The 27,423-nt window shown below is 41.5% G+C and overlaps 3 protein-coding genes across 8 annotated transcripts in view; all 3 read right to left on the reverse strand.

Annotated features, from left to right (window-relative positions):
- The window catches only part of LOC141094189 (uncharacterized), a 402,263-nt gene that overhangs the window by 336,455 nt on the left and 38,385 nt on the right, over window positions 1-27,423 (reverse strand). The window lies entirely within an intron of this gene.
- Window positions 1-27,423, reverse strand: part of LOC141094238 (uncharacterized) — a 172,400-nt gene that overhangs the window by 119,427 nt on the left and 25,550 nt on the right. The gene's annotated exons all lie outside the window — the stretch shown is intronic.
- Window positions 17,195-26,601, reverse strand: LOC141094338 (uncharacterized). Of its 2 annotated transcripts, none has more exons than XM_073580175.1 (2): window positions 25,374-26,601; window positions 17,195-18,186 (listed from the first exon to the last, which is right to left on the reverse strand). In XM_073580175.1, the coding sequence occupies exon 2, from the start codon at window positions 18,094-18,096 to the stop codon at window positions 17,251-17,253; it is 846 nt and encodes a 281-aa protein (XP_073436276.1). In that variant the 5' UTR covers window positions 18,097-18,186; window positions 25,374-26,601; the 3' UTR covers window positions 17,195-17,250. The 2 variants fall into 2 exon arrangements, with proteins under 2 accessions (XP_073436276.1, XP_073436277.1); XM_073580176.1 differs by having other exon boundaries at window positions 17,195-18,189.

Consider the following 27,423-nt stretch of genomic DNA (forward strand, 5'->3'; position numbering starts at 1 on the left):
TCCCTCCTCTTTTTCATAATCATCTTCATCCCCCAATGTTGCCTGATGATATTGGCTGGGCTGGGTAGGAACACCAATTGTGAAATCTTGCTCCATACCCAGCTGCTGGGCACACAAAGATTCCATTTTTAGATTCTGCAGTGATTTTTTGAGCAGACATAGCATAGGGATGGTTACGCTGATAATAGCCTGATCACCGCTCACAAGCTTGGTGCAGTAGTCAAATGTTATGATTGGGTCACCAAGGAGGAGAGCAAGACCTATCTTAGCCACAGAAAACCAGAGAGATTGGTAACTAAGCGGATTGCAGACCCCTGATCCTATCCACACAACTAGCAGTAGCCGTGGCACGTACCTACGATGATCGTAGACACCTCGACACAGTCGGAGAGCTAAATAAGCCTAAAGCAAGAAAGGGGAAATCTAAACTGCCCCAGCGCAGACCCCAAAGGAATAGATAGCCCCCAAAGATATATTGTCGGCGAGACAAGATGAAAACACAAATGTAGGTAGAAAAATAGACTGAGAAAATGATGGGGCCCACACTAACTAGACAGGACAGGAAAGGAAAGACTGTCAGACACAAAAAACCCTGCAAAAATGTCCAACACGTCTGATAGAAAAATACTGAAGTCGCACGACTTCGCCCACTATATCAGCACTCTGGTATATTCTGTAAGCAGTGCAAAAAGAGGCCAATCTAATAAGGGACAAAAACAAACTGGCACAAGCAGTAACATATGGATGGAGATTCAGCACAGCCCCAGCCAGAGCTGGCTGACCACACAAAACTGATATAGACAAAACCAGATCAAATGTGAACTATAGCAAAAGAACACTTAGCTGAGCATGCAGGGACTGAGCTGGAAACTAAGACCTTAGGAGGCAGGAAAAAATCACCAGCAGGGATAGAGGGAGTCGGCTGTCTTAAATCCAGTCAGAGACTCCAGATCTCCAATCGTCCTCCTCATTATCAAGTGGCAAGCCTCTGTTAATCAGATCAGCTCCTGTTATGAATGAGTCACCGGAGGAGGAAAAAACAAAAACACAAGCTAAGTCCAGAAAACCGGAGAGGTTGCTAGCTAGCGGATTGCAGACCCCTGATCCTATTCACAACTAACAGTAGCCGTGGGGGGTTCCTACGGTGCCCTAGACCCCTTGTCACAGCCGGAGGGCTAAATAAGCCTAAAGAAAGAAAGGGGAAATCTAAACTGCCCCAGAGCAGACCCCAAAGCAATAGACAGCCCCCAACATGGATTGTCGGTGAAAAACAGATGAAAACACAAACACAGACAGAAAGACAGGCTGAGCAAATGATGGGGCCCAACTAACTAGATAGGAAAGGACAGAAAAGATGCTGGCTGCAATCCGCAAAAAACCCTGCCAAAAATAATGTCCAGCACGTCTGATAGAAAAGGCCCTGAAGTCACTAGACTTCAAAATCACTATATCAGCACTCAGGTATATTCTGAAGACAGAGCAAAGAGATCAACTGATCAGAGACAAAAATGGAGTTCAGCCCGTCCCAACCAGGGCAGGCTGAACACAAACACTAAGTAAACAGACAAAATCTCATGGAAAAATAGCAGAGCAAAAACTTAGCTTTTAGTAGACAGGAACTAAACTGGATGCCAGAGCTCAGAGCAGAAAGGATCACCAGCAACCCTGCAGGGCGTCGGCTGCCTTATATCCACTCAGAAATTCCGGATGTCCAATCACACTCCACCTGTTCAGATGACAGGTTCTTCCCATCCAGATAAATTTCTCTACCTCCTTTCACCAGCAGAGGGAGTTCATCAGAGATCAGAGGTGAAGTAGAAAATGAACTCATAACAGTACCTCCCCCTTGATGAGGGGTCACCGAACCCTCATCCACACCACCAGGGCGATCAGGATGGGCCCGATGAAAAGCACGAACCAATCTTTCGGCTTGAATATCGGATGCAGAGACCCAAGAATTATCCTCCTGGCCATAACCCTTCCATTTAACCAAATACTGGAGTCTCCGTCTAGCCAGACGAGAATCCAGTATCTTCTCAACCTCATATTCCACATTACCTTCAACCAATACAGGGTCAGGAGGTGCCACCACAGGAACGACTGGCTCAACAAACCTCTTTAACAGAGACTTATGAAACACGTTATGGATCTTGAATGTAACAAGGAGAGCCAATCGAAAAGAGACTGGATTAAGAATCTCCAAAATCTTGTAAGGTCCAATAAATCTAGGTTTAAACTTTGGAGAAGCCACCTTCATAGAGATATTCTTTGATGACAACCAAACCATATCACCCACCTTAAACCGGGGACCAATGGTCCTATGCCGGTTGGAAAACCGCTGGGCCTTTTCCTGGGAGAGAGACAACTTATCCACCACTTGGTCCCAGATCTGGTGCATTCTCTCCACCACAGTGTTAATACCTGGGCAGGCAGAAGACTCCACCTGCCCTGAAGAGAATCGAGGATGAATCCCAAAGTTACAAAAAAAAGGTGACATCAAAGTGTCAGAACTAGCTCTATTATTTAAAGCAAATTCGGCCAAGGGCAAAAATGAAACCCAATCATCCTGATCAGCAGAAATAAAACATCTCAAATACGACTCCAAAGTCTGGTTTGTTCTCTCCGTCTACCCATTGGTCTGAGGGTGAAACGCAGAGGAGAAGGACAACTGAATTCCCAGCTTGGAACAGAAAGTCCTCCAAAATCTAGAAACAAACTGAACTCCTGTCAGATACAATGTTCTCAGGAATCCCGTGCAAGCGAACCACCTGTTGCAAAAACAAGGGCACTAACTCTGAGGAAGATGGCAACTTAGGGAGTGGTACAAGATGCACCATCTTAGAGAATCTATCACAAATCACCCAAATAACAGTCATTCTCTGAGAGACAGGCATATCAGAGATAAAATCCATTGAAATATGGGTCCATGGCCTCCTGGGCACCGGCAAAGGCATCAACAACCCACTAGAGCGAGAACAAGGTTTAGACCGGGAGCAAGTCCCACAGGACTGCACAAAATTCCTGACATCACGAGACAAGGCGGGCCACCAAAAAGACCGACTCACCAAATCTCTAGTATCAAAAATACCTGGATGACCAGCCAATGCGGAGCAATGAACTTCAGACATTACTCTCTTCCTCCACTGGTCAGGAACATACAATTTTCCAATGGGACAACGCTCAGGTTTGTCCTCCTGAAACTCTTCCAGAGCACGTTTCAAATCGGGTGAGATGGCAGAAAGAACTACCCCCTCACCTAAGATGGTAGCAGGCTTGGTCACAATAGGAGAATCAGCAAAGAAACTCCTAGAGAGGGCGTCTGCCTTGACATTCTTAGTGCCCGGAAGAAAAGAGACCACAAAATCAAAACGTGTGAAAAACAAGGCCCACCTAGCCTGTCTAGGATTCAAGCGTTTGGCCGACTCCAGGTAAATCAAATTCTTGTGGTCAGTAAGGACCACGACTTGATGTTTAGCTCCCTCCAACCAATGTCCCCCACATCATAGTTACATTCGGATGGGGAGAATTTTCGGGAAAAGAAAGCACAGGGATTCATTTTAGATGTTACAGGATCTTTTTGGGACAAAACAGCTCCTGCACCAATCTCAGAAGCGTCCATCTCTACCTGAAACCGGAGTGAGACATCAGGTTGCCGCAAAACCGGAGCAGAAGTGAAACTTCGCTTCAGCTCCTGAAAGGAAGAAACAGCCTCCGGAGACCAATTCAGCACATCAGCACCCTTCTTAGTCAAATCAGTCAATGGTTTGGCAATACCAGAAAAATTAGCTATAAATTTACGATAAAAATTAGCAAAACCCAAAAACTTCTGGAGGGCCTTCAAAGAAGTGGGCTGAACCCGATCATAAATGGCCTGTACCTTGGCCGGGTCCATTTCAATAGTTGACGGAGACAAAATAAATCCCAAAAATGAAATCCTCTGTACCCCAAAAAGGCATTTCGATTCCTTGACATACAGGGAATTCTCCCTCAAAATCCGGAACACAGTCCGAACATGTTCCACATGAGAGTCCCAATCCCTGGAAAAGATCAAAATATCATCCAGATAGGTGATCAAAAATTTATCCACAAAGTCTCGGAATATATCATTCATGAAGAGCTGGAAGACAGAAGGGGCATTAGTGAGCCCAAAAGGCATCACCAGGTACTCAAAATGTCCCTCCGGAGTATTAAACGCCGTCTTCCATTCATCCCCATGCTTAATGCGAATAAGATTATACGCCCCCCTGAGGTCAAGTTTGGTAAACCAGCAAGCACCTTTAACTCTGGAGAATAGATCAGAAATCAGGGGTAACGGATACTGATATTTAACAGTAATTTTGTTGAGGGAACGATAGTCAATACAAGGCCTTAATGAACCATCTTTCTTGGCCACGAAAAAAACCCAGCACCTAAGGGTGAAGAGGATGGTCTAATATGACCCTTCTCCAACGCCTCCTTAATATAGGATCGCATAGCCTCGTGCTCGGGTACAGATAAATTGAAAAGTTGACCCTTGGGAAATTTACACCCAGGGCTCAGCTCAATTGCACTGTCATAACTCCTATGAGGAGGCAAAGAAGCAGACTCATTCTCACTAAATACATCATAAAAATCAGCCAAATAGTCAGGAACATCATGCGACTGGGGAGAGGTGGAGAAAACAGGAGCGTCACTAAGGGCACACCGACAACCCCAACTCACCACAGACAAAGATTTCCAATCCAAAACTGGATTATGGATTTGCAACCAGGGAAACCCCAGAACAATGGTATCATGCAAATTATGCAACACCAAAAATCTGCAATTTTCTTGATGGTCAGGGGCGACCCGCATTACCACCTGGGTCCAAAACTGAGGTTTATTCTTCGCCAAAGGAGTAGCATCAATACCCCTCAAAGGGATAGGTGTCCACAGAGGTGTCATAGGAAACCCACGTTTAGCAAAATCCAAGTCCATCAGGTTCAGAGCTGCTCCCGAATCCACAAAAGCCTTAGCGGAAAATGTGGACAGGGAGCAGATCAGAGTAATTGCCAGAAGAAACTTAGGTTGAACACCACCCACAGCAAATGTGTGTGCAAAACGTTTCTCTCGTTTAGGGCAGACAGAAATAATATGAGGCATCTCCACAAAAAAACGCAGCTTATTACGCCTTCTGAACTCCTGACGTTGCGCCCTAGACAAAACTCTATCACATTGCATAGGTTCAGACATTTGTTCAACAGGTCGCAACACCTCTCGTGCAGTTTTGCGTTCACGCAAACGCCGATCAACCTGAATGGCTAATGACATAGAATCGTCAAGACCAGAGGGAACAGGAAATCCCACCATAGTATCTTTTACGGTTTCTGACAAACCCTTCCGAAAGACAGCTGCCAAGGCACCATCATTCCAGGTAGTAAGGACTGCCCACTTTTGGAATTTTTGACAGTACAACTCTGCAGAATCCTGACCCTGGCTCAATGCCAACAGGGCTTTTTCAGCCTGATCAATAGCATTAGGTTCATCATACAACAACCCCAAGGCTTGAAAAAATGCATTCACATTAGTTAGAATAGGATCATCAGGTTTCAAAGAAAACGCCCAATCCTGGGGATCGCCGCACAGCAAAGAGATGACAATTTTAACCTGCTGTGCGGAGCTCCCCGATGAGATAGGCTTCAAGGCAAAAAATAATTTACAATTATTCTTAAAATTCAGAAATTTAGACCGATCCCCAAAAAACACATCAGGAGTAGGGATCTTTGGTTCAGCAGCATGTGAATGAGCAAGATAGGTGGAAATTCCCCGCACTTCAGCAGTGAGCTGCTCCACATGATCAGACAATTGCTAAATCTCCATTGAGAAAAAATTCCCCCTACGGCCTCAAAGAAATAGAGGAAAAAATATACACAAGAAAAAATAATTCTGACACTTTTTTTTTTTTTACAATTCTTTCCTGCTATTGAGTACCCTAGAATCTGCAGTATGGCTGGTGATTCTGTTATGAATGAGTCACCGGAGGAGGAAAAAACAATAACACAAGCTAAGTCCAGAAAATCGGAGAGGTTGGTAGCTAGCGGATTGCAGACCCCTGATCCTATTCACCACAACTAACAGTAGCCGTGGGGGGTTCCTATGGTGCCCTAGACCCCTCGTCACAGCCGGAGAGCTAAATAAGCCTAAAGAAAGAAAGGGGAAATCTAAACTGCCCCAGAGCAGACCCCAAAGCTATAGACAGCCCCCAACATGGATTGTCGGTGAAAAACAGATAAAAACACAAACACAGACAGAAAGACAGGCTGAGCAAATGATGGTGCCCAACTAACTAGATAAGAAAGGACATAAAAGATTCTGGCTGCAATCCGCAAAAAACCCTGCCAAAAATAATGTCCAACACGTCTGATAGAAAAGGCCCTGATGTCACTAGACTTCAAAATCACTATATCAGCACTCAGGTATATTCTGAAGACAGAGCAAAGAGATCAACTGATCAGAGACAAAAATGGAGTTCAGCCCGTCCCAACCAGGGCAGGCTGAACACAAACACTAAGGCTGTGTGCACACGATGCAGATTTGCAGCGGTTCCGCAGCGGATTTTACCGCGCAGAAACGTTGCATATCCGCATTGTGATGTACAGTAGCCTTAAAATCAATGTAAAACAAAAACCGCTGTGCAGACGCTGCGGATTTTTCCACGCGGTTTTCCCGCGGTACAAAATCCGCAGCATGTTACTTCTTTTGTGCGGTTTTCCATCTCCCCTGTCATCAAATCCGCAGGGGGAAAACCGCGATGGAAAACCGCACAAAAACCGCATGAAAAATGGAAGAAATCCGCTGGAAAAATGCAGGTCATTTGACCTGCGGATTTCTTCCATTCTGCGCGGAAAAATCCGCAGGGCCAAAAAGTATGTCTGCACTCAGCCTAAGTAAACAGACCAAATCTCATGGAAAAATAGCAGAGCAAAAACTTAGCTTTTAGTAGACAGGAACTAAACTGGATGCCAGAGCTCAGAGCAGAAAGGAACACCAGCAACCCTGCAGGGCGTCGGCTGCCTTATATCCACTCAGAAATTCCGGATGTCCAATCACACTCCACCTGTTCAGATGACAGTTTCTTCCCATCCAGATCAATTTCACTACCTCCTTTCGCCAGCAGAGGGAGTTCATCAGAGATCAGAGGTGAAGGAGAAAATGAACTCATAACAAGCTCCATTACCTCAAGTAACCACCAGAGGGAGCCCAGAAAGAGAACTTGTGACCCCTCTGTCAATATAACCAGCTCCACTACCTTCACTAGTATCCAGAGGTAGGCCAGAAAGCGAATTCACAACAGTCAAAGTTATCAAGCACCTCACAAATATCAGCTATCCACACCCACTCGACAGTTGTTATGTGTCTTGGCTGAGTCTCAGTGTGACGGGCATGTTTAAGCTGGTATTCAGCAAGTGCCCTCTGCTGCTCACTTATCCTTGCCAACATATGATATGTTGAGTTCCACCGTGTTGGCAGGTCGGAAATGAGTCGGTGGTTTGGCAAGTTAAATTGCTTTTGAAGCACTGCAAAACCATCAACAGCATTTGCGGAATGGCAGAAATGGGCACAAATACGGCGCACATTCTCAAGTAGGTACGGCAAGTCTGGATATGCTTTTATAAAGTTCTGCACAACTAGGTTCAGCACGTGAGCCATGCATGGCACGTGGACCAGCTTCCCAAGCTTTAAAGCCGCCACCAGGTTACGCCCATTGTCGCAGACAACAAGACCAGGTTGGAGTTGCAGAGGGCAGAGCCACTGATCGGTCTATTGTTTTAGTCCTTACCACAGCTCTGCTGCAGTGTGTGGTGTTTCACCTAAGCAGATCAGTTTCCGCAGAGCATATTGCCGCTTTGCAGATGCGCTGCTGCACAGCTCCCAACTTGGGAGTGATGTGAAGGGTAATTCAGCATAGGATGACAAGGTGGAGAAGGAAGAGGGGAGACAGGACGTATATGATGAGGCGGAAACCCTGATTGAGGTTGGGCCCGCTATTCGTGGCACGAGTAGGATATGTGATGAGCCAGTTTGAGACTCCACCAGGTTGAGCCAGTGACAGAGATGTATTGTCCCTAGCCACAAGTACTTGTCCACGTCTCTGTTGTAAGGTGGACCTTCTCGGTTACGGCGTTGGTGAGAGCACGCTTTAGACTGATTAAGACACGCTGGTGTAACGCGAGGACGGCACACCGGGAAAAATAGTGCTGGCTGGGAACCAAGTATCGGAGGGCAGCCAACAGATCACGGAAAGAGTGTGTCCCCACCAGCCTAAATGGCAACATCTCCACGGCTAGCAACTTGGCAATGTGCATGTTCAGTATTTGTGCTTGTGGGTGCGTGGCTTGGTATTTACACATCTTTTCATACATCTGGGGCAGGGACAATTGGACGATTGCCTGGGACAAACAAGTGGATGAGCTTGTTGTGTTTTGTGTCTGTGCAACCGCACCTTGTGAGCAATAGATATGATGATCACCTGCTTCTTGGCCAGCAAATTGGGAAGGACGGATCACAGGCGACATGGCAGTGGTGTGACCCACAGACACCGATTTGGTACCGTGTTGTTCAGCCCACCGACTAGGTGGCTTGGCTGCCATGTGTTTCTGCATACTGGTGGTGCTTTGGTTGCCTTTGCCCTGGCCTCTGCTCAGCTTTGTAAGGCATATGCTACAGATGACATTTGGTTCAGAATGACTATCGGAATAAAATTTCCAGACAGTGGCTGAATGCACCCTTGCCTTGTCTTGGGGCGCAGAGGGATTGCTCTTGGCAACAGTTGACACACTTCGCACTCTGCTCAAACCAGTAGCCATTGGTGCCTTTGCTGGTGCTACGTATCCACCTTCTTCCTCTGTGCTGCTGTGCTGGCTATGCGTGCCAATGATTCAGGTCGGATCAGTGGTCTCATCATCGACCACCTCATCGTCCATATCATCCTCCTTACGTCTTGATATTGGCAGCTGGCCAGATGGCAACTATGTGTCATCACCATCATCCTTCACCTCTTCACCCGGTATATCATGTGGATGAAAGTGGCTTTCTTTTGGCCATGGGGTTTCAAATATTTGGCCATCATCAACAGACGATACCTCACGTTCCTCTTCAATGTCACGCGGTGAGAGGCCAGAGGCAACAAAAGGAAATGGACTAAACAGATCCTCGGAGTGACCAAGGATGGGGTCAAATGCGACTCTTGACGGGGTGATGAACTAGGAAGAGGTTGAGAATAGGATTACCCACCGTTCTCTGTATAGCCATGAGAATGTTTTGTTATGGACGATTGGGTGCTGCTAGAAAATTGCGTTGAGGTCTCATCAGCCATCCAAGACAGTATTTGATCTTGTTCTTCTGGCTTCCAGACCCATTTACGTTCCAGACTGGGAAATTTCGCCAGGAACCTAGATGCATCAACCTTATTCGGTCTTCCAGACTCTGTGCCTTGATAGGCACCAATGACAACCCCGCCTCCACGTCCCTGTCCCTTCACAACAGCCTTTGTAGGATTTTGTGATTTTTCTTCCATAGTTGCAAATGTTGAGATGCAGATATTGGTGAACAATGAGCTGTTAGTGCTTTGTGGAAGGTAGTACTACAGCCTATTACTGCTTTGTGTTTTACAAACACTGCAAGAGCACAAAAATATTGCCCTAAGGTTTAAGGTGAGATAATGCACCCCAGTAACCAGGGCTGTGGAGTCGGTAAGCCACAGTTGCGACTCCGACTCCTGGATTTTATCAGGCTCCGACTCCGACTCCTTCATAAATGGCCAATTCATAACAACAAATTTACTGTTGTAAAATATTAAACATCGTGCTTATTCAGTTTCTCACCATCATATAAGTAATCAGACCACTTAGAGCAAAAACTACATTTATTAGAATACAATTAGAATATAGCAAATAACTTTTATAAACTTTTCTAAACTGTAAGTAAATATGCAATAAACACTTTTATGCAGTTAATAAGAAGAAATCTATAAATTTGTCCTCAGAAAAAGTATTGCCTCTGTCAGATCCTCCTTCATGGATGCCCTCAAATCTGATCTAATTATTTTGAGAGCAGAGAACAACCTCTCTACACTAACTTGTGTTGGTGGCAAAGCAGTAACCACTCGGGCAACATCTCTGACAATGTCAGGATACAGAGGAATCGCTTGTTGCACTGTTATTTTTGATGAACGGTCAAATTTCTCAATTTCTTTGAATGCACATGAAAAATTCTGCTGAAATGTACTGGCTGTGTTCCTTGATGGGGATGACTCTTCTTCTATGCGGGAACGCTTTGCACGGTCCTTGTGATCCAAATATTTTTCGAAATTAAATTCTTCATCAGTTGATGATGAGGGTGAAGATGTGGCAGGACGACCAAATTCTTCTTGTTCCTCCTGACTGTTCTGCAACCCTTTCATCCTCACTGCTATTTCAAACAGAGCTTCTTTTCCTTTACTTAGCTGTTGATCATCTAGCAGAATCCGATGCATTGGGTCTACATAAACAGCTGCCAAAAGAATGTTATTTTGTAATAGTAGCTCCTCTCTCCGTTTCATTGATGTAGCAATGCCACTTGCAATTAACCCTCCTCTTTGGGACAGGCGAAACATCAGTTTCTTCCACTCCTTTAAGAAAATACCTGGAGTTAAGTCCTCTGCTTGTAATTTTTTAGTCACTGTAAATGGGTGCTCTAGCAATTTTTCCAGCTCAGTCACCTGATTCCACTGACTTTCATTTGGCGTCAGTTGAGGGTTAGCCATGTCTACAAGAAAGGTTTTCAGTTCAACCAAGCGCTGAATCATTAAGTAAGTACTGCCCCATCGTGTGGCTTGATCAATAATTGCCCCTTTTCCAGCACGTCTCTTCAAAATTGAGTCAACTTTAGGGGTTCTGGCAACAGTAGCCAATTTTCTCACCTTGCCAATCAGTGCAGCAGAATGTCCTTCTTGCAGACTGTCTCTTATAGCCAGCTGTAGCGTATGCACAACACAGCGCATGTGATGAATGAAAGAACATATTGACACAGTTTCAACAAGATCATCTAAACTATCATGTTGCTGTTCATCTGAAGCAACTTCAGTTTGCTCCTCAGTTACAATACTGTGTTCCTCTATTTCAAACATTTCTGTGTCTGTGGACCCAGAATGTTCTTCTAGCTGCTGGTCACCATCATTACTCTCATTCATTAGCTTAATAGTACTTATCATATTTGAAGCATTGTCAGTTACGACAGAAAGAACTTGCTCTTTTTTAAGTTCATGGTCTTGCAGAACCTTTTCCTCCAAGACCTGGAGAAACTCACTGGTGTGATGAGCTTTGGTATCTTTTACTGCCAATGTCTTGGTAACTATTTCATTTTTGTCACAAACAAATCGGACATTGATGGCAAAATAGTTCACTCTGTGACGTGTGCAGGCATCCATTTTAAGAAACAGAAAGCGTCCCTTGAGAGTTTTTTTTAAGTTCTTCCTTTTGTTTAAAAGCTTCTTCGATTACTAATTTTCTAATACTCTCTCTCTCCAGAGAAACACCAAGCTTGCGGGCCATTTCCCCATTCAGACACATAAAAGCTGGTCGTGAAAGGCCCACTATCCTTTACAACAAGCTCTATGATGTTTTTTAAATGTATCTACTATCATTGTCACAGTAACTTTGTCACTGACAAAATATCTTGCAACTGATGGCTGCAAAGTTCTCTGCTCCTTTGTTTGGCTGGAAGAGCTGGGCACTGGTTCATTGGTTTGGATGCAGTCTTTCTCATCCACTGCTTTCAGTACTTCTGGATGAAAGCGCTGTAAATGTCTCTTTAGATTAGAAGCTCTGGTAGGAGCATTTTTATCTTTGCCTGAATATGCACTCATCTTGGCTTCACAGCATTTGTTTTCGTCTGGATCGACATAATGTTTTCTATCTTGAGTGATGGTGAAATGTTCAAATACAGCTGATTTAATGTGATGCTTCTTTGACATTCTCAGGTTTTTAATTCTGCATTCACAATCCAAATGACAATTGTTTTTCCTAAAACCAATTGTACAAAATTATTGCCAGGTCGTACAACTGATATAGTGGTCAGTAATACTGTTATTATTCCTCATGTACTCACAGTTAACTGATGCAAAGTTTGTTGAAAGGATAATACTTCTTACAGTCTTCCTCTTCTGAGTAGCAGGCAGCTGTGAGATGCTTGGAAGACGCACACCTAGTATGATCTAGTCTAGAGGAGGAGCTTTACTACTAAGAATTTGCAACACATTTTCACTTTCAGTTTCATACATTGTAAGTAGGGGGGTTGGGGCAGCATGAGGTTAACCAAGTATAAGATTAGATAAGGGCAGTGGAGAACAGTGACACACAAGAAGTAAGAAATGTCTATCTCCAGCAGAACTGCTTATCACTGTTGTTCATAGTTTGATAGAACATATATATTTGAGTAACATTTATAAAATTCATATGAAAGTTCAATTCTGAAATATTAATACATTTTTTTTTAAAGCTGGAGTCGGTACATTTCTACCGACTCCGACTCCAACCAAAACTAACTCCGACTCCACAGCCCTGCCAGTAACCGCACAAAAGAGAGGTGCTACCACTAACAAATTGCCCTGATGCTTAAGGTGAGATTGCCCCTCTAATTTTATTAATATTCCCTGCATGCCATCTGTCTCTCTTAATTGTGCACTTCGGAATTCTCGCTCAGTGTGTAACAAACTCTCCTTCATCCATGACTTTTTCCTAATTCTCTTAACCTCCTGGCTCTTAATGAAACCTTGATCCAGCAGTCAGACACTACCGCTGCTTCTGCTGCTCTTTCATACAGAGGACTACACTTCTCTCATACCCCAAGATCAGACAATAGAGCAGGTGGAGGCGTTGGTCTGCTCCTATCACCAAAATGTACCTTTCAGGTTATCCCTCAAGTACCCTCACTAGTCTTCCCTTCTTTTGAGGTCCATGCTGTCAGCCTCTACACCCCCTTCTCCATGCGAGTGGCGGTGGTGGTGTATCGTCCTCCCGGCCCCTCCCATCAATTCCTGGATCATTTTGCCACTTGGCTTCCACATTTTCTCTCCTGTGACAGATTTCAACAACCACATTGCTCTTCCCCTCTCCCCATCTGCTACCCACCTTTTATTTCTATCCTCCTCATTTGGTCTTTCGCAGCTTACTAATTTCTCCAGCACATGAAGACGGAAACTCCCTCGACTTGGTCTTCTCTCGGCTTTGTGCAGTGGATGATTTTGCAAACTCCCTTCTCCCACTCTCTGACCACAATCTTCTTTCATTCTCTATCAAGAACTGCCAGGCTGCTCAGGTCACCCCCACTGTCCATCCTTATAGAAACATACAGGCCATTAACACCCAGAAACTTATGAAGAACTTGCAGTCTTCATTGGCCCCTATCTCCTCCCTCTCATGTCTTGATTCTGCATTGAAGCACTACAATGAAACACTTCAAAGTGCCCTGGATGAATTTGCACCCCCTATAAATAGAACACCACAACACAGATGGCAACAACCCTGGCACACCCTGCAAACACGTTTCCTGCAGCGGTGCTCTAGGTGCGCCGAACGTCTGTGGAAAAAATCCAATCTACACAAAGATTTCATCCATTATAAGTTTATTCTTAGAACATACAACACTGCCCTTCACCTCTCCAAACAAACCTATTTCAACACCCTCATCACCTCACTGTCCAATAACCCGAAACGTCTCTTTGACACTTTTCATTCTCTACTCAACCCAAGAGTACAGGCCCCAACCACGGAGCTCCAAGCTGACGATCTGGCCAATTACTTCAAAGAAAAAATTGACCAGATCCGACAGGAAATTATCTCCCAATCACCTCATACCATGCACTGTCCTCCCTCCCCCACTGCATCTAGCTCACTCTCTGATTTTGAACCAGTCACAGAAGTATGCAGGCTCCTTGCATCTTCTCGCCCAACCACTTGCACCAGTGACCCATTTCCATCACATCTCCTCCAGTCCCTTTCCCCTGCTGTCACCCCTCACCTAACTAAAATATTAAACCTCTCTCTTCTGGTATCTTTCCCTCCTCATTTAAGCATGCCATCATACATCCACTACTTAAAAAACCATCCCTCGACCAAAACTGTGCCGCTAACTATAGACCTGTCTCTAATCTTCCCTTCATCTCTAAACTCCTGGAACGCCTGGTCCACTCCCGTCTTATCCGCTATCTCTTTGATAACTCTCTTCTCGACCCTCTCCAATCCGGTTTCCGCTCTTTACACTCTACTAAAACTGCCCTCACTAAAGTCTCTAATGATCTACTAACAGCTAAATCAAATGGTCATTACTCCATGCTAATTCTCTTGGATCTCTCTGCAGCATTCGACACTGTGGATCATCAGCTCCTCCTCACTATGCTCCGTTCCATTGGCCTCAAGGATGCCATTCTCTCCTGGTTCTCCTCCTATCTCTCTGACCGTTCCTTTACTGTATCTTTTGCCGGTTCCTCCTCCTCTCACCTTCCCCTTACTGTTGGGGTTCCTCAAGGATCGGTTCTAGGCCCCCTCCTCTTCTCCTTGTATACTGCCCCTATTGGTCAAACAATCAGTAGATTTGGTTTCCAGTACCATCTCTATGCCGCTGACACCCAATTATACGCTTCTTCTCCCGACATCACGCCAGCCTTTCTAGAAAACACCGGCGATTGTCTAAACGCTGTGTCTAACATCATGTCCTCACTATATCTGAAACTGAACCTGTCAAAGACTGAACTCCTTGTGTTTCCTCCCTCTACTAATGTACCTATACCCGACATTGCCATTTCTGTGTGTGGTTCCACTATTACTCCCCAGGAACTTGCCCGCTGTCTTGGGGTCATACTTGACTCCGAGCTTTCCTTTGCCCCCCACATTCGATCACTGGCTCGCTCTTGTTATCTGCACCTCAAAAACATTTCTAGAATTCAACCTTTTTACTTTTGACTCCGCAAAAACTCTTACTGTTTCTCGTCTCGACTATTGTAACTCTCTTCTAATCGGTCTCCCTTTTACCAAACTCTCCCCCCTCCAATCTGTCTTGAATGCTGCAGCCAGGATCATATTCCTCACCAATCGTTACATCGATGCCTCTACCTTGTGCCAGTCATTACACTGGCTACCCATCCACTCCAGAATTCAGTATAAACTTATTACCCTCACCCACAAAGCCCTCCATGGCTCAGCACCACCCTACATCTCCTCCCTTGTTTCAGTATAACACCCTACCCGCACCCTCCGTTCTGCTGATGACCTGAGGTTAGCATCCTCAATAATCAGAACCTCCCACTCCCGTCTCCAAGACTTTACACGTGCTGCGCAAATTCTTTGGAATGCACTTCCCAGGTCAATACGATTAGTCCCCAATCCCCACAATTTTAAGCGTGCCCTGAAAACGCATTTATTCAGACTGGCCTACCGCCTCAACACATTAACCGAATCTATCCCTGGGTGGCACAGTCAAAAAAGTTTTACCATAACCAGGTTCCCCGCATCATGTTCCCACATGCTTTATGCACCCATTAGCCCTCTGTGTCTGTACTGTTACATACTTAACATTATGGCTGGTCCAAACAATCAGGGCAATTGTTACCACCCACCTTTCGTGTCTACCTCTTTCCTCATAGACTGTAAGCTTGCGAGCAGGGCCCTCATTCCTCTTGGTATTTGTTATAATCTATGTGATTATTGTGATGCTGTAATGTCTATTGTCTGTACAAGTCTCCTCTGAAATGTAAAGTGCTGCAGAATATGTTGGCGCTATAGAAATAAAATTTATTATTACGCACTCCAGTAACCACAAAAGACAGCGGTGCTGCCACTAAAAAATTTCCCTGAGGTTTAAGGTGAGATTACGCACCCCCAGTAACCACACAAGACAGCGGTGCTGGCTGCGTGTCAATTGTGCAGTATTGTGCGTCCTATTCGCTGTGAACACAGCACCGAAACAGCACAAAAAAACTGCCCTACAGGGGTAAATGAGACCCCAAAAATAGCTGGAAAAACTGTCACTACTCAGTCCCTGACCTTATACTTTAGCTCTGAAAAGAGCTTTTGGGTTTTACAGAGGATTTCTAGATGATTTGAACAAACAAACGCAACTCTCCCTAGAAGCTGCTCACACTCTCCTTAAACTAGCTGTGTTCTGCATGCAATGTGCAGAAAATGGAAGCGGCAGGGCTCAGATAGAGCCAGGCTATGACTCATGTATGACGTTGGGCGGCCAGCCAATCATAGTAATGCCGCCCACAACCAAGTAGGGTGCGGCATTACTGTGATTGGCAAATGCTGGGCGGGACATCCGAATAGTGCGAAGCGAGTAGTGAAATACTCGCTATGTACCAAGTACCGTGAGTAATTCATTACTCGCCGAGTACCGAACACCTACGATTATGCTCGCTCATCCCTACCTAGGGCCCCACTTTGACTAAAACCGGCCCTGTCTCCCAGACATTATGATTGCACATATCCCTAGTCTTTATAATGATATTGCACTAACCTTCTGACAGACTGCGGTATGGCCACTAGTTAAAAGCTGGTAATGATCCTTGAAGCAGGTAAGTTTTCCCTGAGTGGTATATATTGGGCCTTCTCAAAACTAAGTTTAGTCTAGGACAATTTGTCCGTACTACTAATTGACAGCTCTTACAATACCAAACTAGGGCAGTCCCTATAGGAGAAAACACAATAATTATACTGTATTTTCACATACTTTCTATTCCTGACTGACTGCCACTGGACTGGCTTATAAACTTCAAACTATATACTTTGTAAGTCTGCGATCTGCTATATAAGGCTAGTTTTCTGACTGTTTAGAATAACACGATACATGTTTTTTTTTTGTCTAGTCTCACTTGCATATAGGTCTATATTAAATAGTCTCTTGATGAGCCTTTGGTGAGGATGATGAAACCCATAGAAATGAGAGGCTTGGAGAGTGAGTGTGTATACGTCACCTCACCCTATATACTGAAACGTGGGGTATATGTTTTTTTCTATTAGTCACCTTCTGACTAACCTTCAGGGGGTGAATTATTGGTAAAGTTTTACATTTGGAATTAATAAAGTTTAAGCTTTATCCTTTTGTCAGGAAACATGAGGAATGACAAAAGACAACCCCTTTAAGACGATCCAATTTTGGTTAAAACAATTCCAACATTCTGAACATAAAAAGGCTTCTCCCCTTGTGATATCTCTGATGTTTATTAACAGTTGATTTCCAAGTAAAATATTTCCCACATTAAGAAAATGAAAAAGGCTTCTCCTCTGTGTGAGTTCTCTGGTGACTAACAAGAAGCGCTTTCCGGTTAAAACATTTCCCACATTCTGAACAGGAAAAAGGCTTCTCCCCTGTATGAGTTCTCCAGTGGCTATCAAGATGCTGTTTCCGGTTAAAACATTTCCCACATTCTGAACAGGAAAAAGGCTTCTCCCCTGTGTGAATTCTCTGTTGTTTAACAAGATCCCATTTCAGGTTAAAACATTTCCCACATTCTGAACAGGAAAAAGGCTTCTCTCCTGTGTGAATTCTCTGGTGTTTAACAAGATCCCATTTCAGGTTAAAACATTTCCCACATTCTGAACAGGAAAAAGGCTTCTCCCCTGTGTGACCACTCTGATGTCTAACAAGAGCTGATTTCAAGTTAAAACATTTCCCACATTCTGAACAGGAAAAAGGCTTCTCCCCTGTATGAGTTCTCAAGTGGCTATTAAGAACACATTTCTGGTTAAAACATTTCCCACATTCTGAACAGAAAAAAAGCTTCTCCCCTGTGAGTTCTCCAGTGGCTATCAAGAACAGATTTCTGGTTAAAACATTTCCCACATTCTGAACAGGAAAAAGGCTTCTCTCCTGTGTGAATTCTCTGGTGGGTAATAAAATATGATTTCTTTGTAAAACATTTCCCACATTCTGAACATGAAAATGACTTCTTTGCTTTGGGCGCAATTTGTTTTTTAATATCTCCTTTGTGACTTTGATTGTTCTTAGTAGTCGGTAATGAATCAGAAGATGGGACCTGTTCCATAGGATCAGATGACAGATCTTTGCTGTGAAGGGATGATGGTATATCTGGAGTAATAGCATTCACTTCAGCTGTATCTTGTAGGATCTCAAGATCATCAGATTTAAAAACTGAAGATATCAGCTGCCCCTCTGATCTCCTGGTACAGTCATCTGCTAAGACAAAACAATTATTTTCTTTTTAATAAAATATCCTTGAATTTTATAATTTTGAACATTTCTACTTAGCTTGCCATTTTTATGGATAGTTTATGTAAAAAATTTAATTATTTAGCAACACAATGACAGTTTACAGTCTAATAGAAAACCTTACGGGATTAACCAGTAGTGCGTGTTGTTCACCTGTTTGTTCATTCTGCCTCCCAAATATTGAATAAAAAGAAACCAATGTTAATTAGGCGAAAATAATACCAATTCTCATCTCACAAAAAATTCCCCACTCAGGTACATCATTTGTCAAAGGAAAAACAAAGGTTCTCACACTATTAGTGGGTCAAAGGCTGTGAAAAAGCAACAAGGTTTCTATAAACCAATCCTGCAAAATCCACTCTCACTTCTGAGTCTTGCAGTGTGCTCAAACAACATTTAGGATCCCTGTATTTAGCAATATTAAATTAAGTGGGTTCTTCTCATTTTATCGTGTGTGTCTCCTGGAGCACAATCTGGGCACTATGTGTTTGGTAATAAAATGGCAAATGTGTAATTTTCACTCTTCAACATCCACTGCGTGTTTATTTCCGGAAAGTGGCTGTGGAGTCAAATTATTCACTCCTCCTACAGATTATAACCCTCATTAAATTAATTTATAAAATGGAATCGCTTTATGGGGATTTTGACTGTTCTGGTTTTCTGTCATTTAGTTATATTAGGGCTTCTGCATATGGTGTGTCCAATCTCATCTGGGATCTGTTCCTGGGGTCCAGCTGGAGTAATCTGCTCCCTACTTTAACCAATTGGAAAGTACCACACCCTACTAAAGCTCAAAGCATATGGCCGGAATCTGCCAGATACAGAGTTGTTCTCCTCTGGTTCAGTCCTCTGTGCTCAGCTCGCGGCTTGTGTATTTGTCTCCTGTTGTGACCGTGGCCCGTTTACTGACTACTCTTGTGTCTTCTGATTCTGTATTCTGTCCTTCTGGTTCTGATCCAGCTACCTGACTATTATTCTTGCCATCTAACACCACAGAATAGCAGGTAACACCTTAGTCCAAGCCTAGGGGTCCCAATGTAAGTCCAGATCCATGTAAGGGTGTTAAAGGGCGATGGGCAAGACAATCCTTGGGATATGGAAAGCAGAGAAGATAGTGCCAAGCATGTTCATGGTGGACATCTTTTCAGCTGCCAGGTGACCACGAACAGTGCTCCCAATACATTGTGTCTGTAAACTATTCCAGCTAGACCTGCATTCAAATAGCTAAATGGTGCTCTTTCCCTTCTGAACACTACCATGTGCCCAGACAGTAGTGTACAACTTGATATAGGGTATTGTGTGAAGTTGGAAAATAATCTGTAAGATCCATTTCTTTTCTATTATCCTTTGTGAATAATTCCAAAGTTATCACCACATAAAGTGGCACACGTCAGATTTTAAAAATGGGGCCTGATTAAGAACACAAAACTGGCTGCAGGAAGAGGTTAAATCAGAGTATTTTGGACACTAACTACTGTAGTCGAAAACTGTGACTATAGACAATAACATCTACTGAAATGCTCAAACTCCACAGTCTTCATCAGTAATAAATAAGTAACTAGTGGTGAAACCTCTCTGGGGTAATTAGCATATGGGTCTCAGGGACTTTACAATCTAAACTATCGTAAGGTCCAATATTTTTTGTCAGACGAGTTTCAAGAAGAAATATTGGGCATTTAAAAAAAACTGTGTATAATAGTGCAGAGCTGAGATGTCTTAAAGGGAACCTGTCAGCAGGATTGTGCACAGTAACCTACAGACACTGTCAGGTCGGCGCCGCTATACTGATTACAATGATACCTGGAGATGAAATCCGTCTTGTGGTTGTTGTTTAATCTGTATTTGTAGTTTTCAGTTAATGAGATTCTCGTGTTTCGGGGCGGGGCTGTGGGCGGGGCTTTGTGGTGCTCTGATTGCATCTGTATTGGCTAATGACAGGTCACTGATCCCTCACTGACCTGCCCCCCCACTTTTATATAATAACACTGATATTATTGTTGATAATGCCTATATTGTGGCTATTGTGAGGCTTAGAAAAAAAACTACATCCAGCAAAATGTCACCGGCGATGGCGGCGCCTGCACAGTAGCATCTATAAGTATCTATAAGTAAGAGATAGATGATACTGGACAGGTGCTGCCGGTGTGATTTTGCTGGATGTAATTTTTTTTTCTAAGCCTCAACATTATAGGCATTATCAGCAATAATATCAACACTATTATTTCATCACCAGGTATCATTGTAATCAGTATAACGGCGCCGACCTGACAGTGTCTGTAGGTGTAAAATAATGCAAATCCTGTAAAATACTCAGGACTAGTTACCAGATAAAAATATAGTGGTTTATTTGGATTCTTCCATCAAAGAAAGGTTATTACAGAAAAACAGGTGAATAAAAATAAGTGAAAGAGATATTGTCCATTGTTCATACTCTGAAATCTCACATGGCAAAAGCAACATGTATTCTTCTTTCTCTCCGGGAACTCACATGGCAAATGGCGTCTGTCTCTCAGTTCGGCTTCTTCGTAATAAAGTAACATACCAGCTGTTGAGTTATGTCATCTTGCGTCTGTGTCTCATGATGGTGAGGGAAGAAGAAGAGCGACCTCTACAGTTAGCCATGAATTATATACGTCTCCTAAAGCACGTGGTCTCTACATATATGGAGCTGTCTTTCTACCATGAGCCAAGCTTAAAAATAGCCTATGTCATGTAAGCTAAAGCATTCTACAGAACTGAGTCTTATAAGAAATTAACGGATTATTAATATTTAACAATTCCCCCTTTTGAGGGAGACAGACATTAATTGGAACCCTCAAATATAACAAGATCTTCTTTCTTCTTTTCTTCTTCTTTGACAAAATAATTTAATAATAATAATAATAATAATAATATCAGATTACCGTTATAAGTACTCAATGACATAATTGATGTGAATTTATGTTATGGTAAGTCGGGAACAATATTCATATAAAATATGTATAATTATACTTCCCTAAGTCTAAATTGAAGCATCTCAGGTCCAGTCATCATCTGATGTCATCTGGTCTTCATTTTGATGTCTTCTGTCTTCTTCTTGGTTCTTTTAAAAATAGTTTTCTTATAGCATATAGATGTTGTAGAAATCGTGTTGTATATCAAATCAAAGTTCATAAATTCAAATGTTAATACGAAACAAAGTCTATAGATGAAATGCAGCTTTAATATCTGTGCAGTGTCATCTTTAAAAACCTGGGCTTATATTGGCTCGCCTTGGATATTCTGGAATCCTCCATCGGTACTGGTCTTTGAACAGGTGTGACGTCTTTGGTCAGCAAAGCAAGGGTTAAAATGACTCTTCCTTGCTAAACATAGCACCATAACCAGTCCTTGTCCTAATGCACAGGACATATGTCAGGGTTGTAGCTTCCTGATAATTACCTTCATTGTTCACCAGCTTTCATCGAAGCTTTACAGGTGATTGAAAACCTCTGGAACTTGATAAGAACGTGATAACACCGTTCATCTCAGCATCATAGGATCATCGTCCTCTGGTTGTCAGGTTAGACACTTTAATTGTGACTGTCGGTGGTGGATACTGCACTTGTGACTGTCAGTGGTGGATACTGCACTTGTGACTGTCAGTGGTGGATACTGCACTTGTGACTGTCAGTGGTGGATACTGCATTTGTAATTAACACAGTCTATTACTCAGTAATCATAGCTTTGTTACCTTCTGGGATTTCTGGATCGTGGCATTCTTCTTCTTGCAACTGATAAAAATCAATGAAGTTTAGAAATGTGAAAAGTCTTTATTAACATATTTTCAGTATCTTGCTTGAAGTCTTCATTCCCTATTCTATACCAAATCTGGTAATTTCCCTATCCCATAATATCACAGCGTACCATAGCAATCAGTAATATCCATATAATTATTATCAGAATTTGTACCATATATGGATTTCAATATTTGAAATAATAAACGATAATACATTATTATCCGCATTTTTCATGTGATAGAACATTTTTTTTATGTCATAGGTGTAATTACCTTTTCCAACCCATAGGTGTCACTGTTTTATGTAACCAGTGTTATCATCTTTATTAATAAGGAATATATTCATTATACTAATAATATGTAGGAATGTAAAGCCATGAACCAAAATAAGAATATATGAGTGAGCGAATGAATGAATAAAAGAATTGTTGCATATAACTCAGAAGTGAAACATTTTCCTTAGTAATAGAACCATATAATTGCTATATTTAATGAAGCAATATTCTCAGTAGATATTACTTTACTAAATATTGGTGAAAGAATTAAAAATAATGAAAAATAAGAATAAAAATAAAAATAAGAATAAGGCCTTTATGTTGATGCAGAGTAGTTATGTCTTCAGTAACATATACCCTTAATATTTCCATGATCTGGATTATTTCATAATTGTCATAAACTTGTGTTATCAAAATATTCAAATTATGCAACTTTGCATATAATTCCTCTTAATGTAAAGAAATGATTCCTTATAATACTTGTTATTATAGCCAATACTTATACCATTGTACCTTATTAATATTTTTTCCTATTAAAATGTGTGAAGAAGAGGTATTAATCAAATGTGATGATGTAGTCAGGATCAAAAACATATTTTCCCCCTTAATACCAAAAAATATTGTTCTATGAAATAATTCATTTATCAAAACCAAAATTAAAAATAATTAATGTATAAATTATGTGAATTTATACTTGCTTATACCATTATTTGTCTGAAGATGTGTAACCATCAAAATTAATTTGAATATCATAAAATTATCCTTTGGAAAAATTAATTTGCATAAACCATTTTGATGTGCAATTGCACTTTGCACTTATCCACAATTAACTAAATCAAGAAATAATAATTACTATAGAAATATATGTTGTATAGATAATATTTCATTATATATCCTAATATTCTAATAATTTAACTGATCTGCATATTTCTCCTAAAGATAAAAGCTTTTGGGGTTTTTTTTTCTTTCCTCATTCAGAATCCTGAGGCCTCACAAACGTATCACATCACTCGCTCAGCAGCTGCTCATACACTCAGTCACTGTCACGCAGACTGTGTCACATATTAAGTTTAAACCAAATACCTCACATATGAAGGTGTGATGAATACACGTATTTTAACCCAAATTATCCTAATTATCAATGCATTGTAAACTATTTCAATTTAGTCTCTTAATATTTCTTTGAATATTCCCCAAATACACATGACATAAATATATGTATAGCTATACTTGACATTTAGGCCTGGAAAAAAAATTCCATTGCTTTGCAAAAGTTGAGACCCCCTTTAAAATTCTTTTCCTAAGGAACAGGGACATAGTATACTGGTATACTTGTATTATTAGAACAAGGTTCAAATTCCCCTGCTGTGGTTGTCATTCAAACCATGCAGTAAAGCACACACTCAGAACATTTTAAAAAGCAATTAGTTATTTCCTTTTAAGGGTTAGATATATAAAATCATGCAATATTGCAACTTCCTGTGTAAATAAAGGCATAAATCCTTGGAAGAGAATTTTTCTCGATTAAGTCCTGCTTTGAAATGAAAATTCTAAGGAAACATAAAAAATAAGGTTAATATCATATTCATATTCTAAATATTATTACTGATGTAGATTTTAATTTTCATTAAAAAATACAGTTCTACTATTTCTACTTCTACAAACACTCTATATATACTGTATGACTATGTATATATCCACAAACCATTGAACTACAGAATTATACTCTATAAAATAATTACATATAACTCACTAATTGTATAACACTGTTACACAATATATATTACTTTTTCTAGCCAATTCCTACACCCATACTTATTTCTCTGCAAAAAATATCCTGAAAGGTTCTTGCCATTTTAAAGCTGATAGATTCTTGGAGCAGAGTATTCAGTTTACAGGCCATGATGTCACTTACCACCTGTTTCTGTCTGTTAAATTCGGCCATCTTGGTTACAGAAAGAAAATCAGAACTCATCATTTTTCTTAATTCCATTTGTGTCTTTTCGGTGTTCTTTTGCATCATTCCATATGGCTTATAACAAACATGTGATTTTCTTTTTCTTTCTTCGTAGATTTGATTTTGGGGAAATCTCATTTTAGAAGGCTTTGCTAATACAGGCTTCTGATAAGATTTTACTCTGCCTGTCTTTACAAAATTAGCACAATTTACTTTCCTCTCACGATTCTCGTGTTTTCTGGCAAAATCAAGGGATTGCGCACATTCAAACAAAGAATCTTTTTGTGACGCAATAACACGTGATGCAGGATTTAGAAACCAAAATTTGCTTACAAAACTCCTTATGAGGGACTGTGTTTTGACATTCTCACTCCGCATTCTATACAAACGTTCATATATGGACATGAACGTAAAAATACATTCCTTCCGACCAATCCTTAATTTTTGAAGAATATCAATATCTGGATGATTTTCATTTGATGAACAAAAAATGAGAATTTTTAATCTGTCTTTATCAGTTAAATTCTCATGTGTTTCACCAGATAACTTTAAAGACAATCTCCTAGCAAAATTTACAGGGATCCACATTTTGAACAACTGATTCTTCTCCTCGTTAGATAAATCAAATTTATCAGTACAACTTTCATAAATCTCAGAGTTTCTACAAACATCTATTTTGTTGTCATAAGCAGGAATTATTTGGCATATTTTTATCAAATTCTTCCTCACGCTACTTCGGATTTGGGCCTGTGAGTCTTCTATTTTTAGTGGTACGTCTTTCCCTTGTACGTCCTCTACGTCAGTTCTGAAGTCTCCTCCTACTTCTCCATCTTGTTCCACGTCTGCAAGGTCACCTTCAATGGCTGCTACAGACACTTGATTACAGTCAATCTCACTAACTTTACAGCCAATCTCGAGAACATCACAACAATCATTTTTGGATTTCTCTGACACAGATCTATGAAATATATCTACCATCTGTAGAATATTTTTTAATCTCTCTCTTTCTCTATTGAAAAACTTAGAATCTAACCTCTGATTCTCGAGTTCACACTCGGCATATAAACTTAACCATAAAACTTCTGAATTAGAATTGTCTACAGACTTAAATTTCAATTTACTCTGCTTAGCAAGACAATTAATGACATCCATTTTATCTTACCTTGAAATGTCTCAGCTCCTTTGATGGACAACGCTGGGTTCCTGTCTTTACACGTCTGGCTTACGTCTGGTACTTTTGGCACTTGTAGTACTTCTCAATCTATCTGGTACTTCTTACTTCTAGGTTCTATGTGATTCTTGTAAGTAGTGGAATTCCCGATAACTTGCACATATGATTTGACGTTAGCAAAGTCCATTCCCCCTTGTGGGCAAGTGGAGGGAAAATCCACAAAAAAGTACAAAAATTCAGATCTGGCTGGCTCTCCAATGTAAAATAATGCAAATCCTGTAAAATACTCAGGACTAGTTACCAGATAAAAATATAGTGGTTTATTTGGATTCTTCCATCAAAGAAAGGTTATTACAGAAAAACAGGTGAATAAAAATAAGTGAAAGAGATATTGTCCATTGTTCATACTCTGAAATCTCACATGGCAAAAGCAACATGTATTCTTCTTTCTCTCCGGGAACTCACATGGCAAATGGCGTCTGTCTCTCAGTTCGGCTTCTTCGTAATAAAGTAACATACCAGCTGTTGAGTTATGTCATCTTGCGTCTGTGTCTCATGATGGTGAGGGAAGAAGAAGAGCGACCTCTACAGTTAGCCATGAATTATATACGTCTCCTAAAGCACGTGGTCTCTACATATATGGAGCTGTCTTTCTACCATGAGCCAAGCTTAAAAATAGCCTATGTCATGTAAGCTAAAGCATTCTACAGAACTGAGTCTTATAAGAAATTAACGGATTATTAATATTTAACAGTAGGTTACTGTGCACAATCCTGCTGACAGGTCCACTTTAAATTTAGATCTTAGGCATTTGGAAGAGGCGATGGAGCTTTTTTTTTTTTTTAAACTATCAGGAAACTACAGACTCACATAAGTGAGGCAGGCCGATCCCATCACAATCAAACTATCATACAGAATGGGTAAAAAAATGACTTCTTTTTTATTCTATGTTACATCCCCAACAACAAAGTATGTATGAGGGGAGAACTCCAACAGTAAACCGGAGTTGCACTCATTTATGGTGGACCATTGGAGCTACTATGTATCCTGACCAGAAGATTAGAGAAAATAATATTGCTCCCCATTTCAGGAAATATTGTGCAGTAATCTGAATTTATTAGGATCGAAAACAATGTAATTTATGACATGGAGTGAATCCATGAAACCAGGGCTCGAGCCATGCCAACACATCTCCTGCAGGCGTGAATACAGTGCCTTGTGAAAGTATTCGGCCCCCTAGAACTTTTCAACCTTTTCCCACATATCATGCTTCAAACATAAAGATACCAAATGTAAATTTTTGGTGAAGAATCAACAACAAGTGGGAAACAATTGTGAAGTTGAACGAAATTTATTGGTTATTTTAAATTTTTGTGGAAATTCAAAAACTGAAAAGTGGGGCGTGCAATATTATTCGGCCCCTTTAACTTAATACTTTGTTGCGCCACCTTTTGCTGCGATTACAGCTGCAAGTCGCTTGGGGTATGTCTCTATCAGTTTTGTTCATCGAGAGACTGAAATTCTTGCCCATTCTTCCTTGGCAAACAGCTCGAGCTCAGTGAGGTTTGATGGAGATCGTTTGTGAACAGCAGTTTTCAGCTCTTTCCACAGATTCTCAATGTGCTGTGTTGCTTTTACACCAAACATATTGTTTGGCATTGTTGCCAAGAAGTTTGATTTTGGTTTCATCTGACCAGAGCACCTTCTTCCACATGTTTGTTGTGTCTCCCAGGTGGCTTGTTGCAAACTTGAAATGACCCTTTTTATGGATATCTTTGAGAAATGGCTTTCTCGCCACTCTTCCATAAAGGCCAGATTGGTGCAGTGTACGACTGATTGTTGTTCTCTGGACAGACTGTCCCACCTCAGCTGTAGATTTCTGCAGTTCATCCAGAGTGATCATGGGCCTCTTGGCTGCATCTCTGATCTGTCTTCTCCTTATTGGAGATGAAAGTTTAGAGGGACGGCCGGGTCTTGGTAGATTTGCAGTGGTATGATACTCCTTCCATTTCAATATGATCGCTTGCACAGTGCTCCTTGG

Source organism: Dendrobates tinctorius, unplaced genomic scaffold (assembly GCF_039654945.1).
Source record: "Dendrobates tinctorius isolate UK_male_01 unplaced genomic scaffold, ASM3965494v1 ptg000063l, whole genome shotgun sequence".
Classification (NCBI taxonomy): Eukaryota; Metazoa; Chordata; class Amphibia; order Anura; family Dendrobatidae; genus Dendrobates; species Dendrobates tinctorius.

What these genes read in the sequence shown, in the direction of transcription:
- LOC141094338 (XM_073580175.1), bottom strand. Translation starts at nt 18,096, where the DNA reads ATGCTATTACTCCAGATATACCATCATCCCTTCACAGCAAAGATCTGT.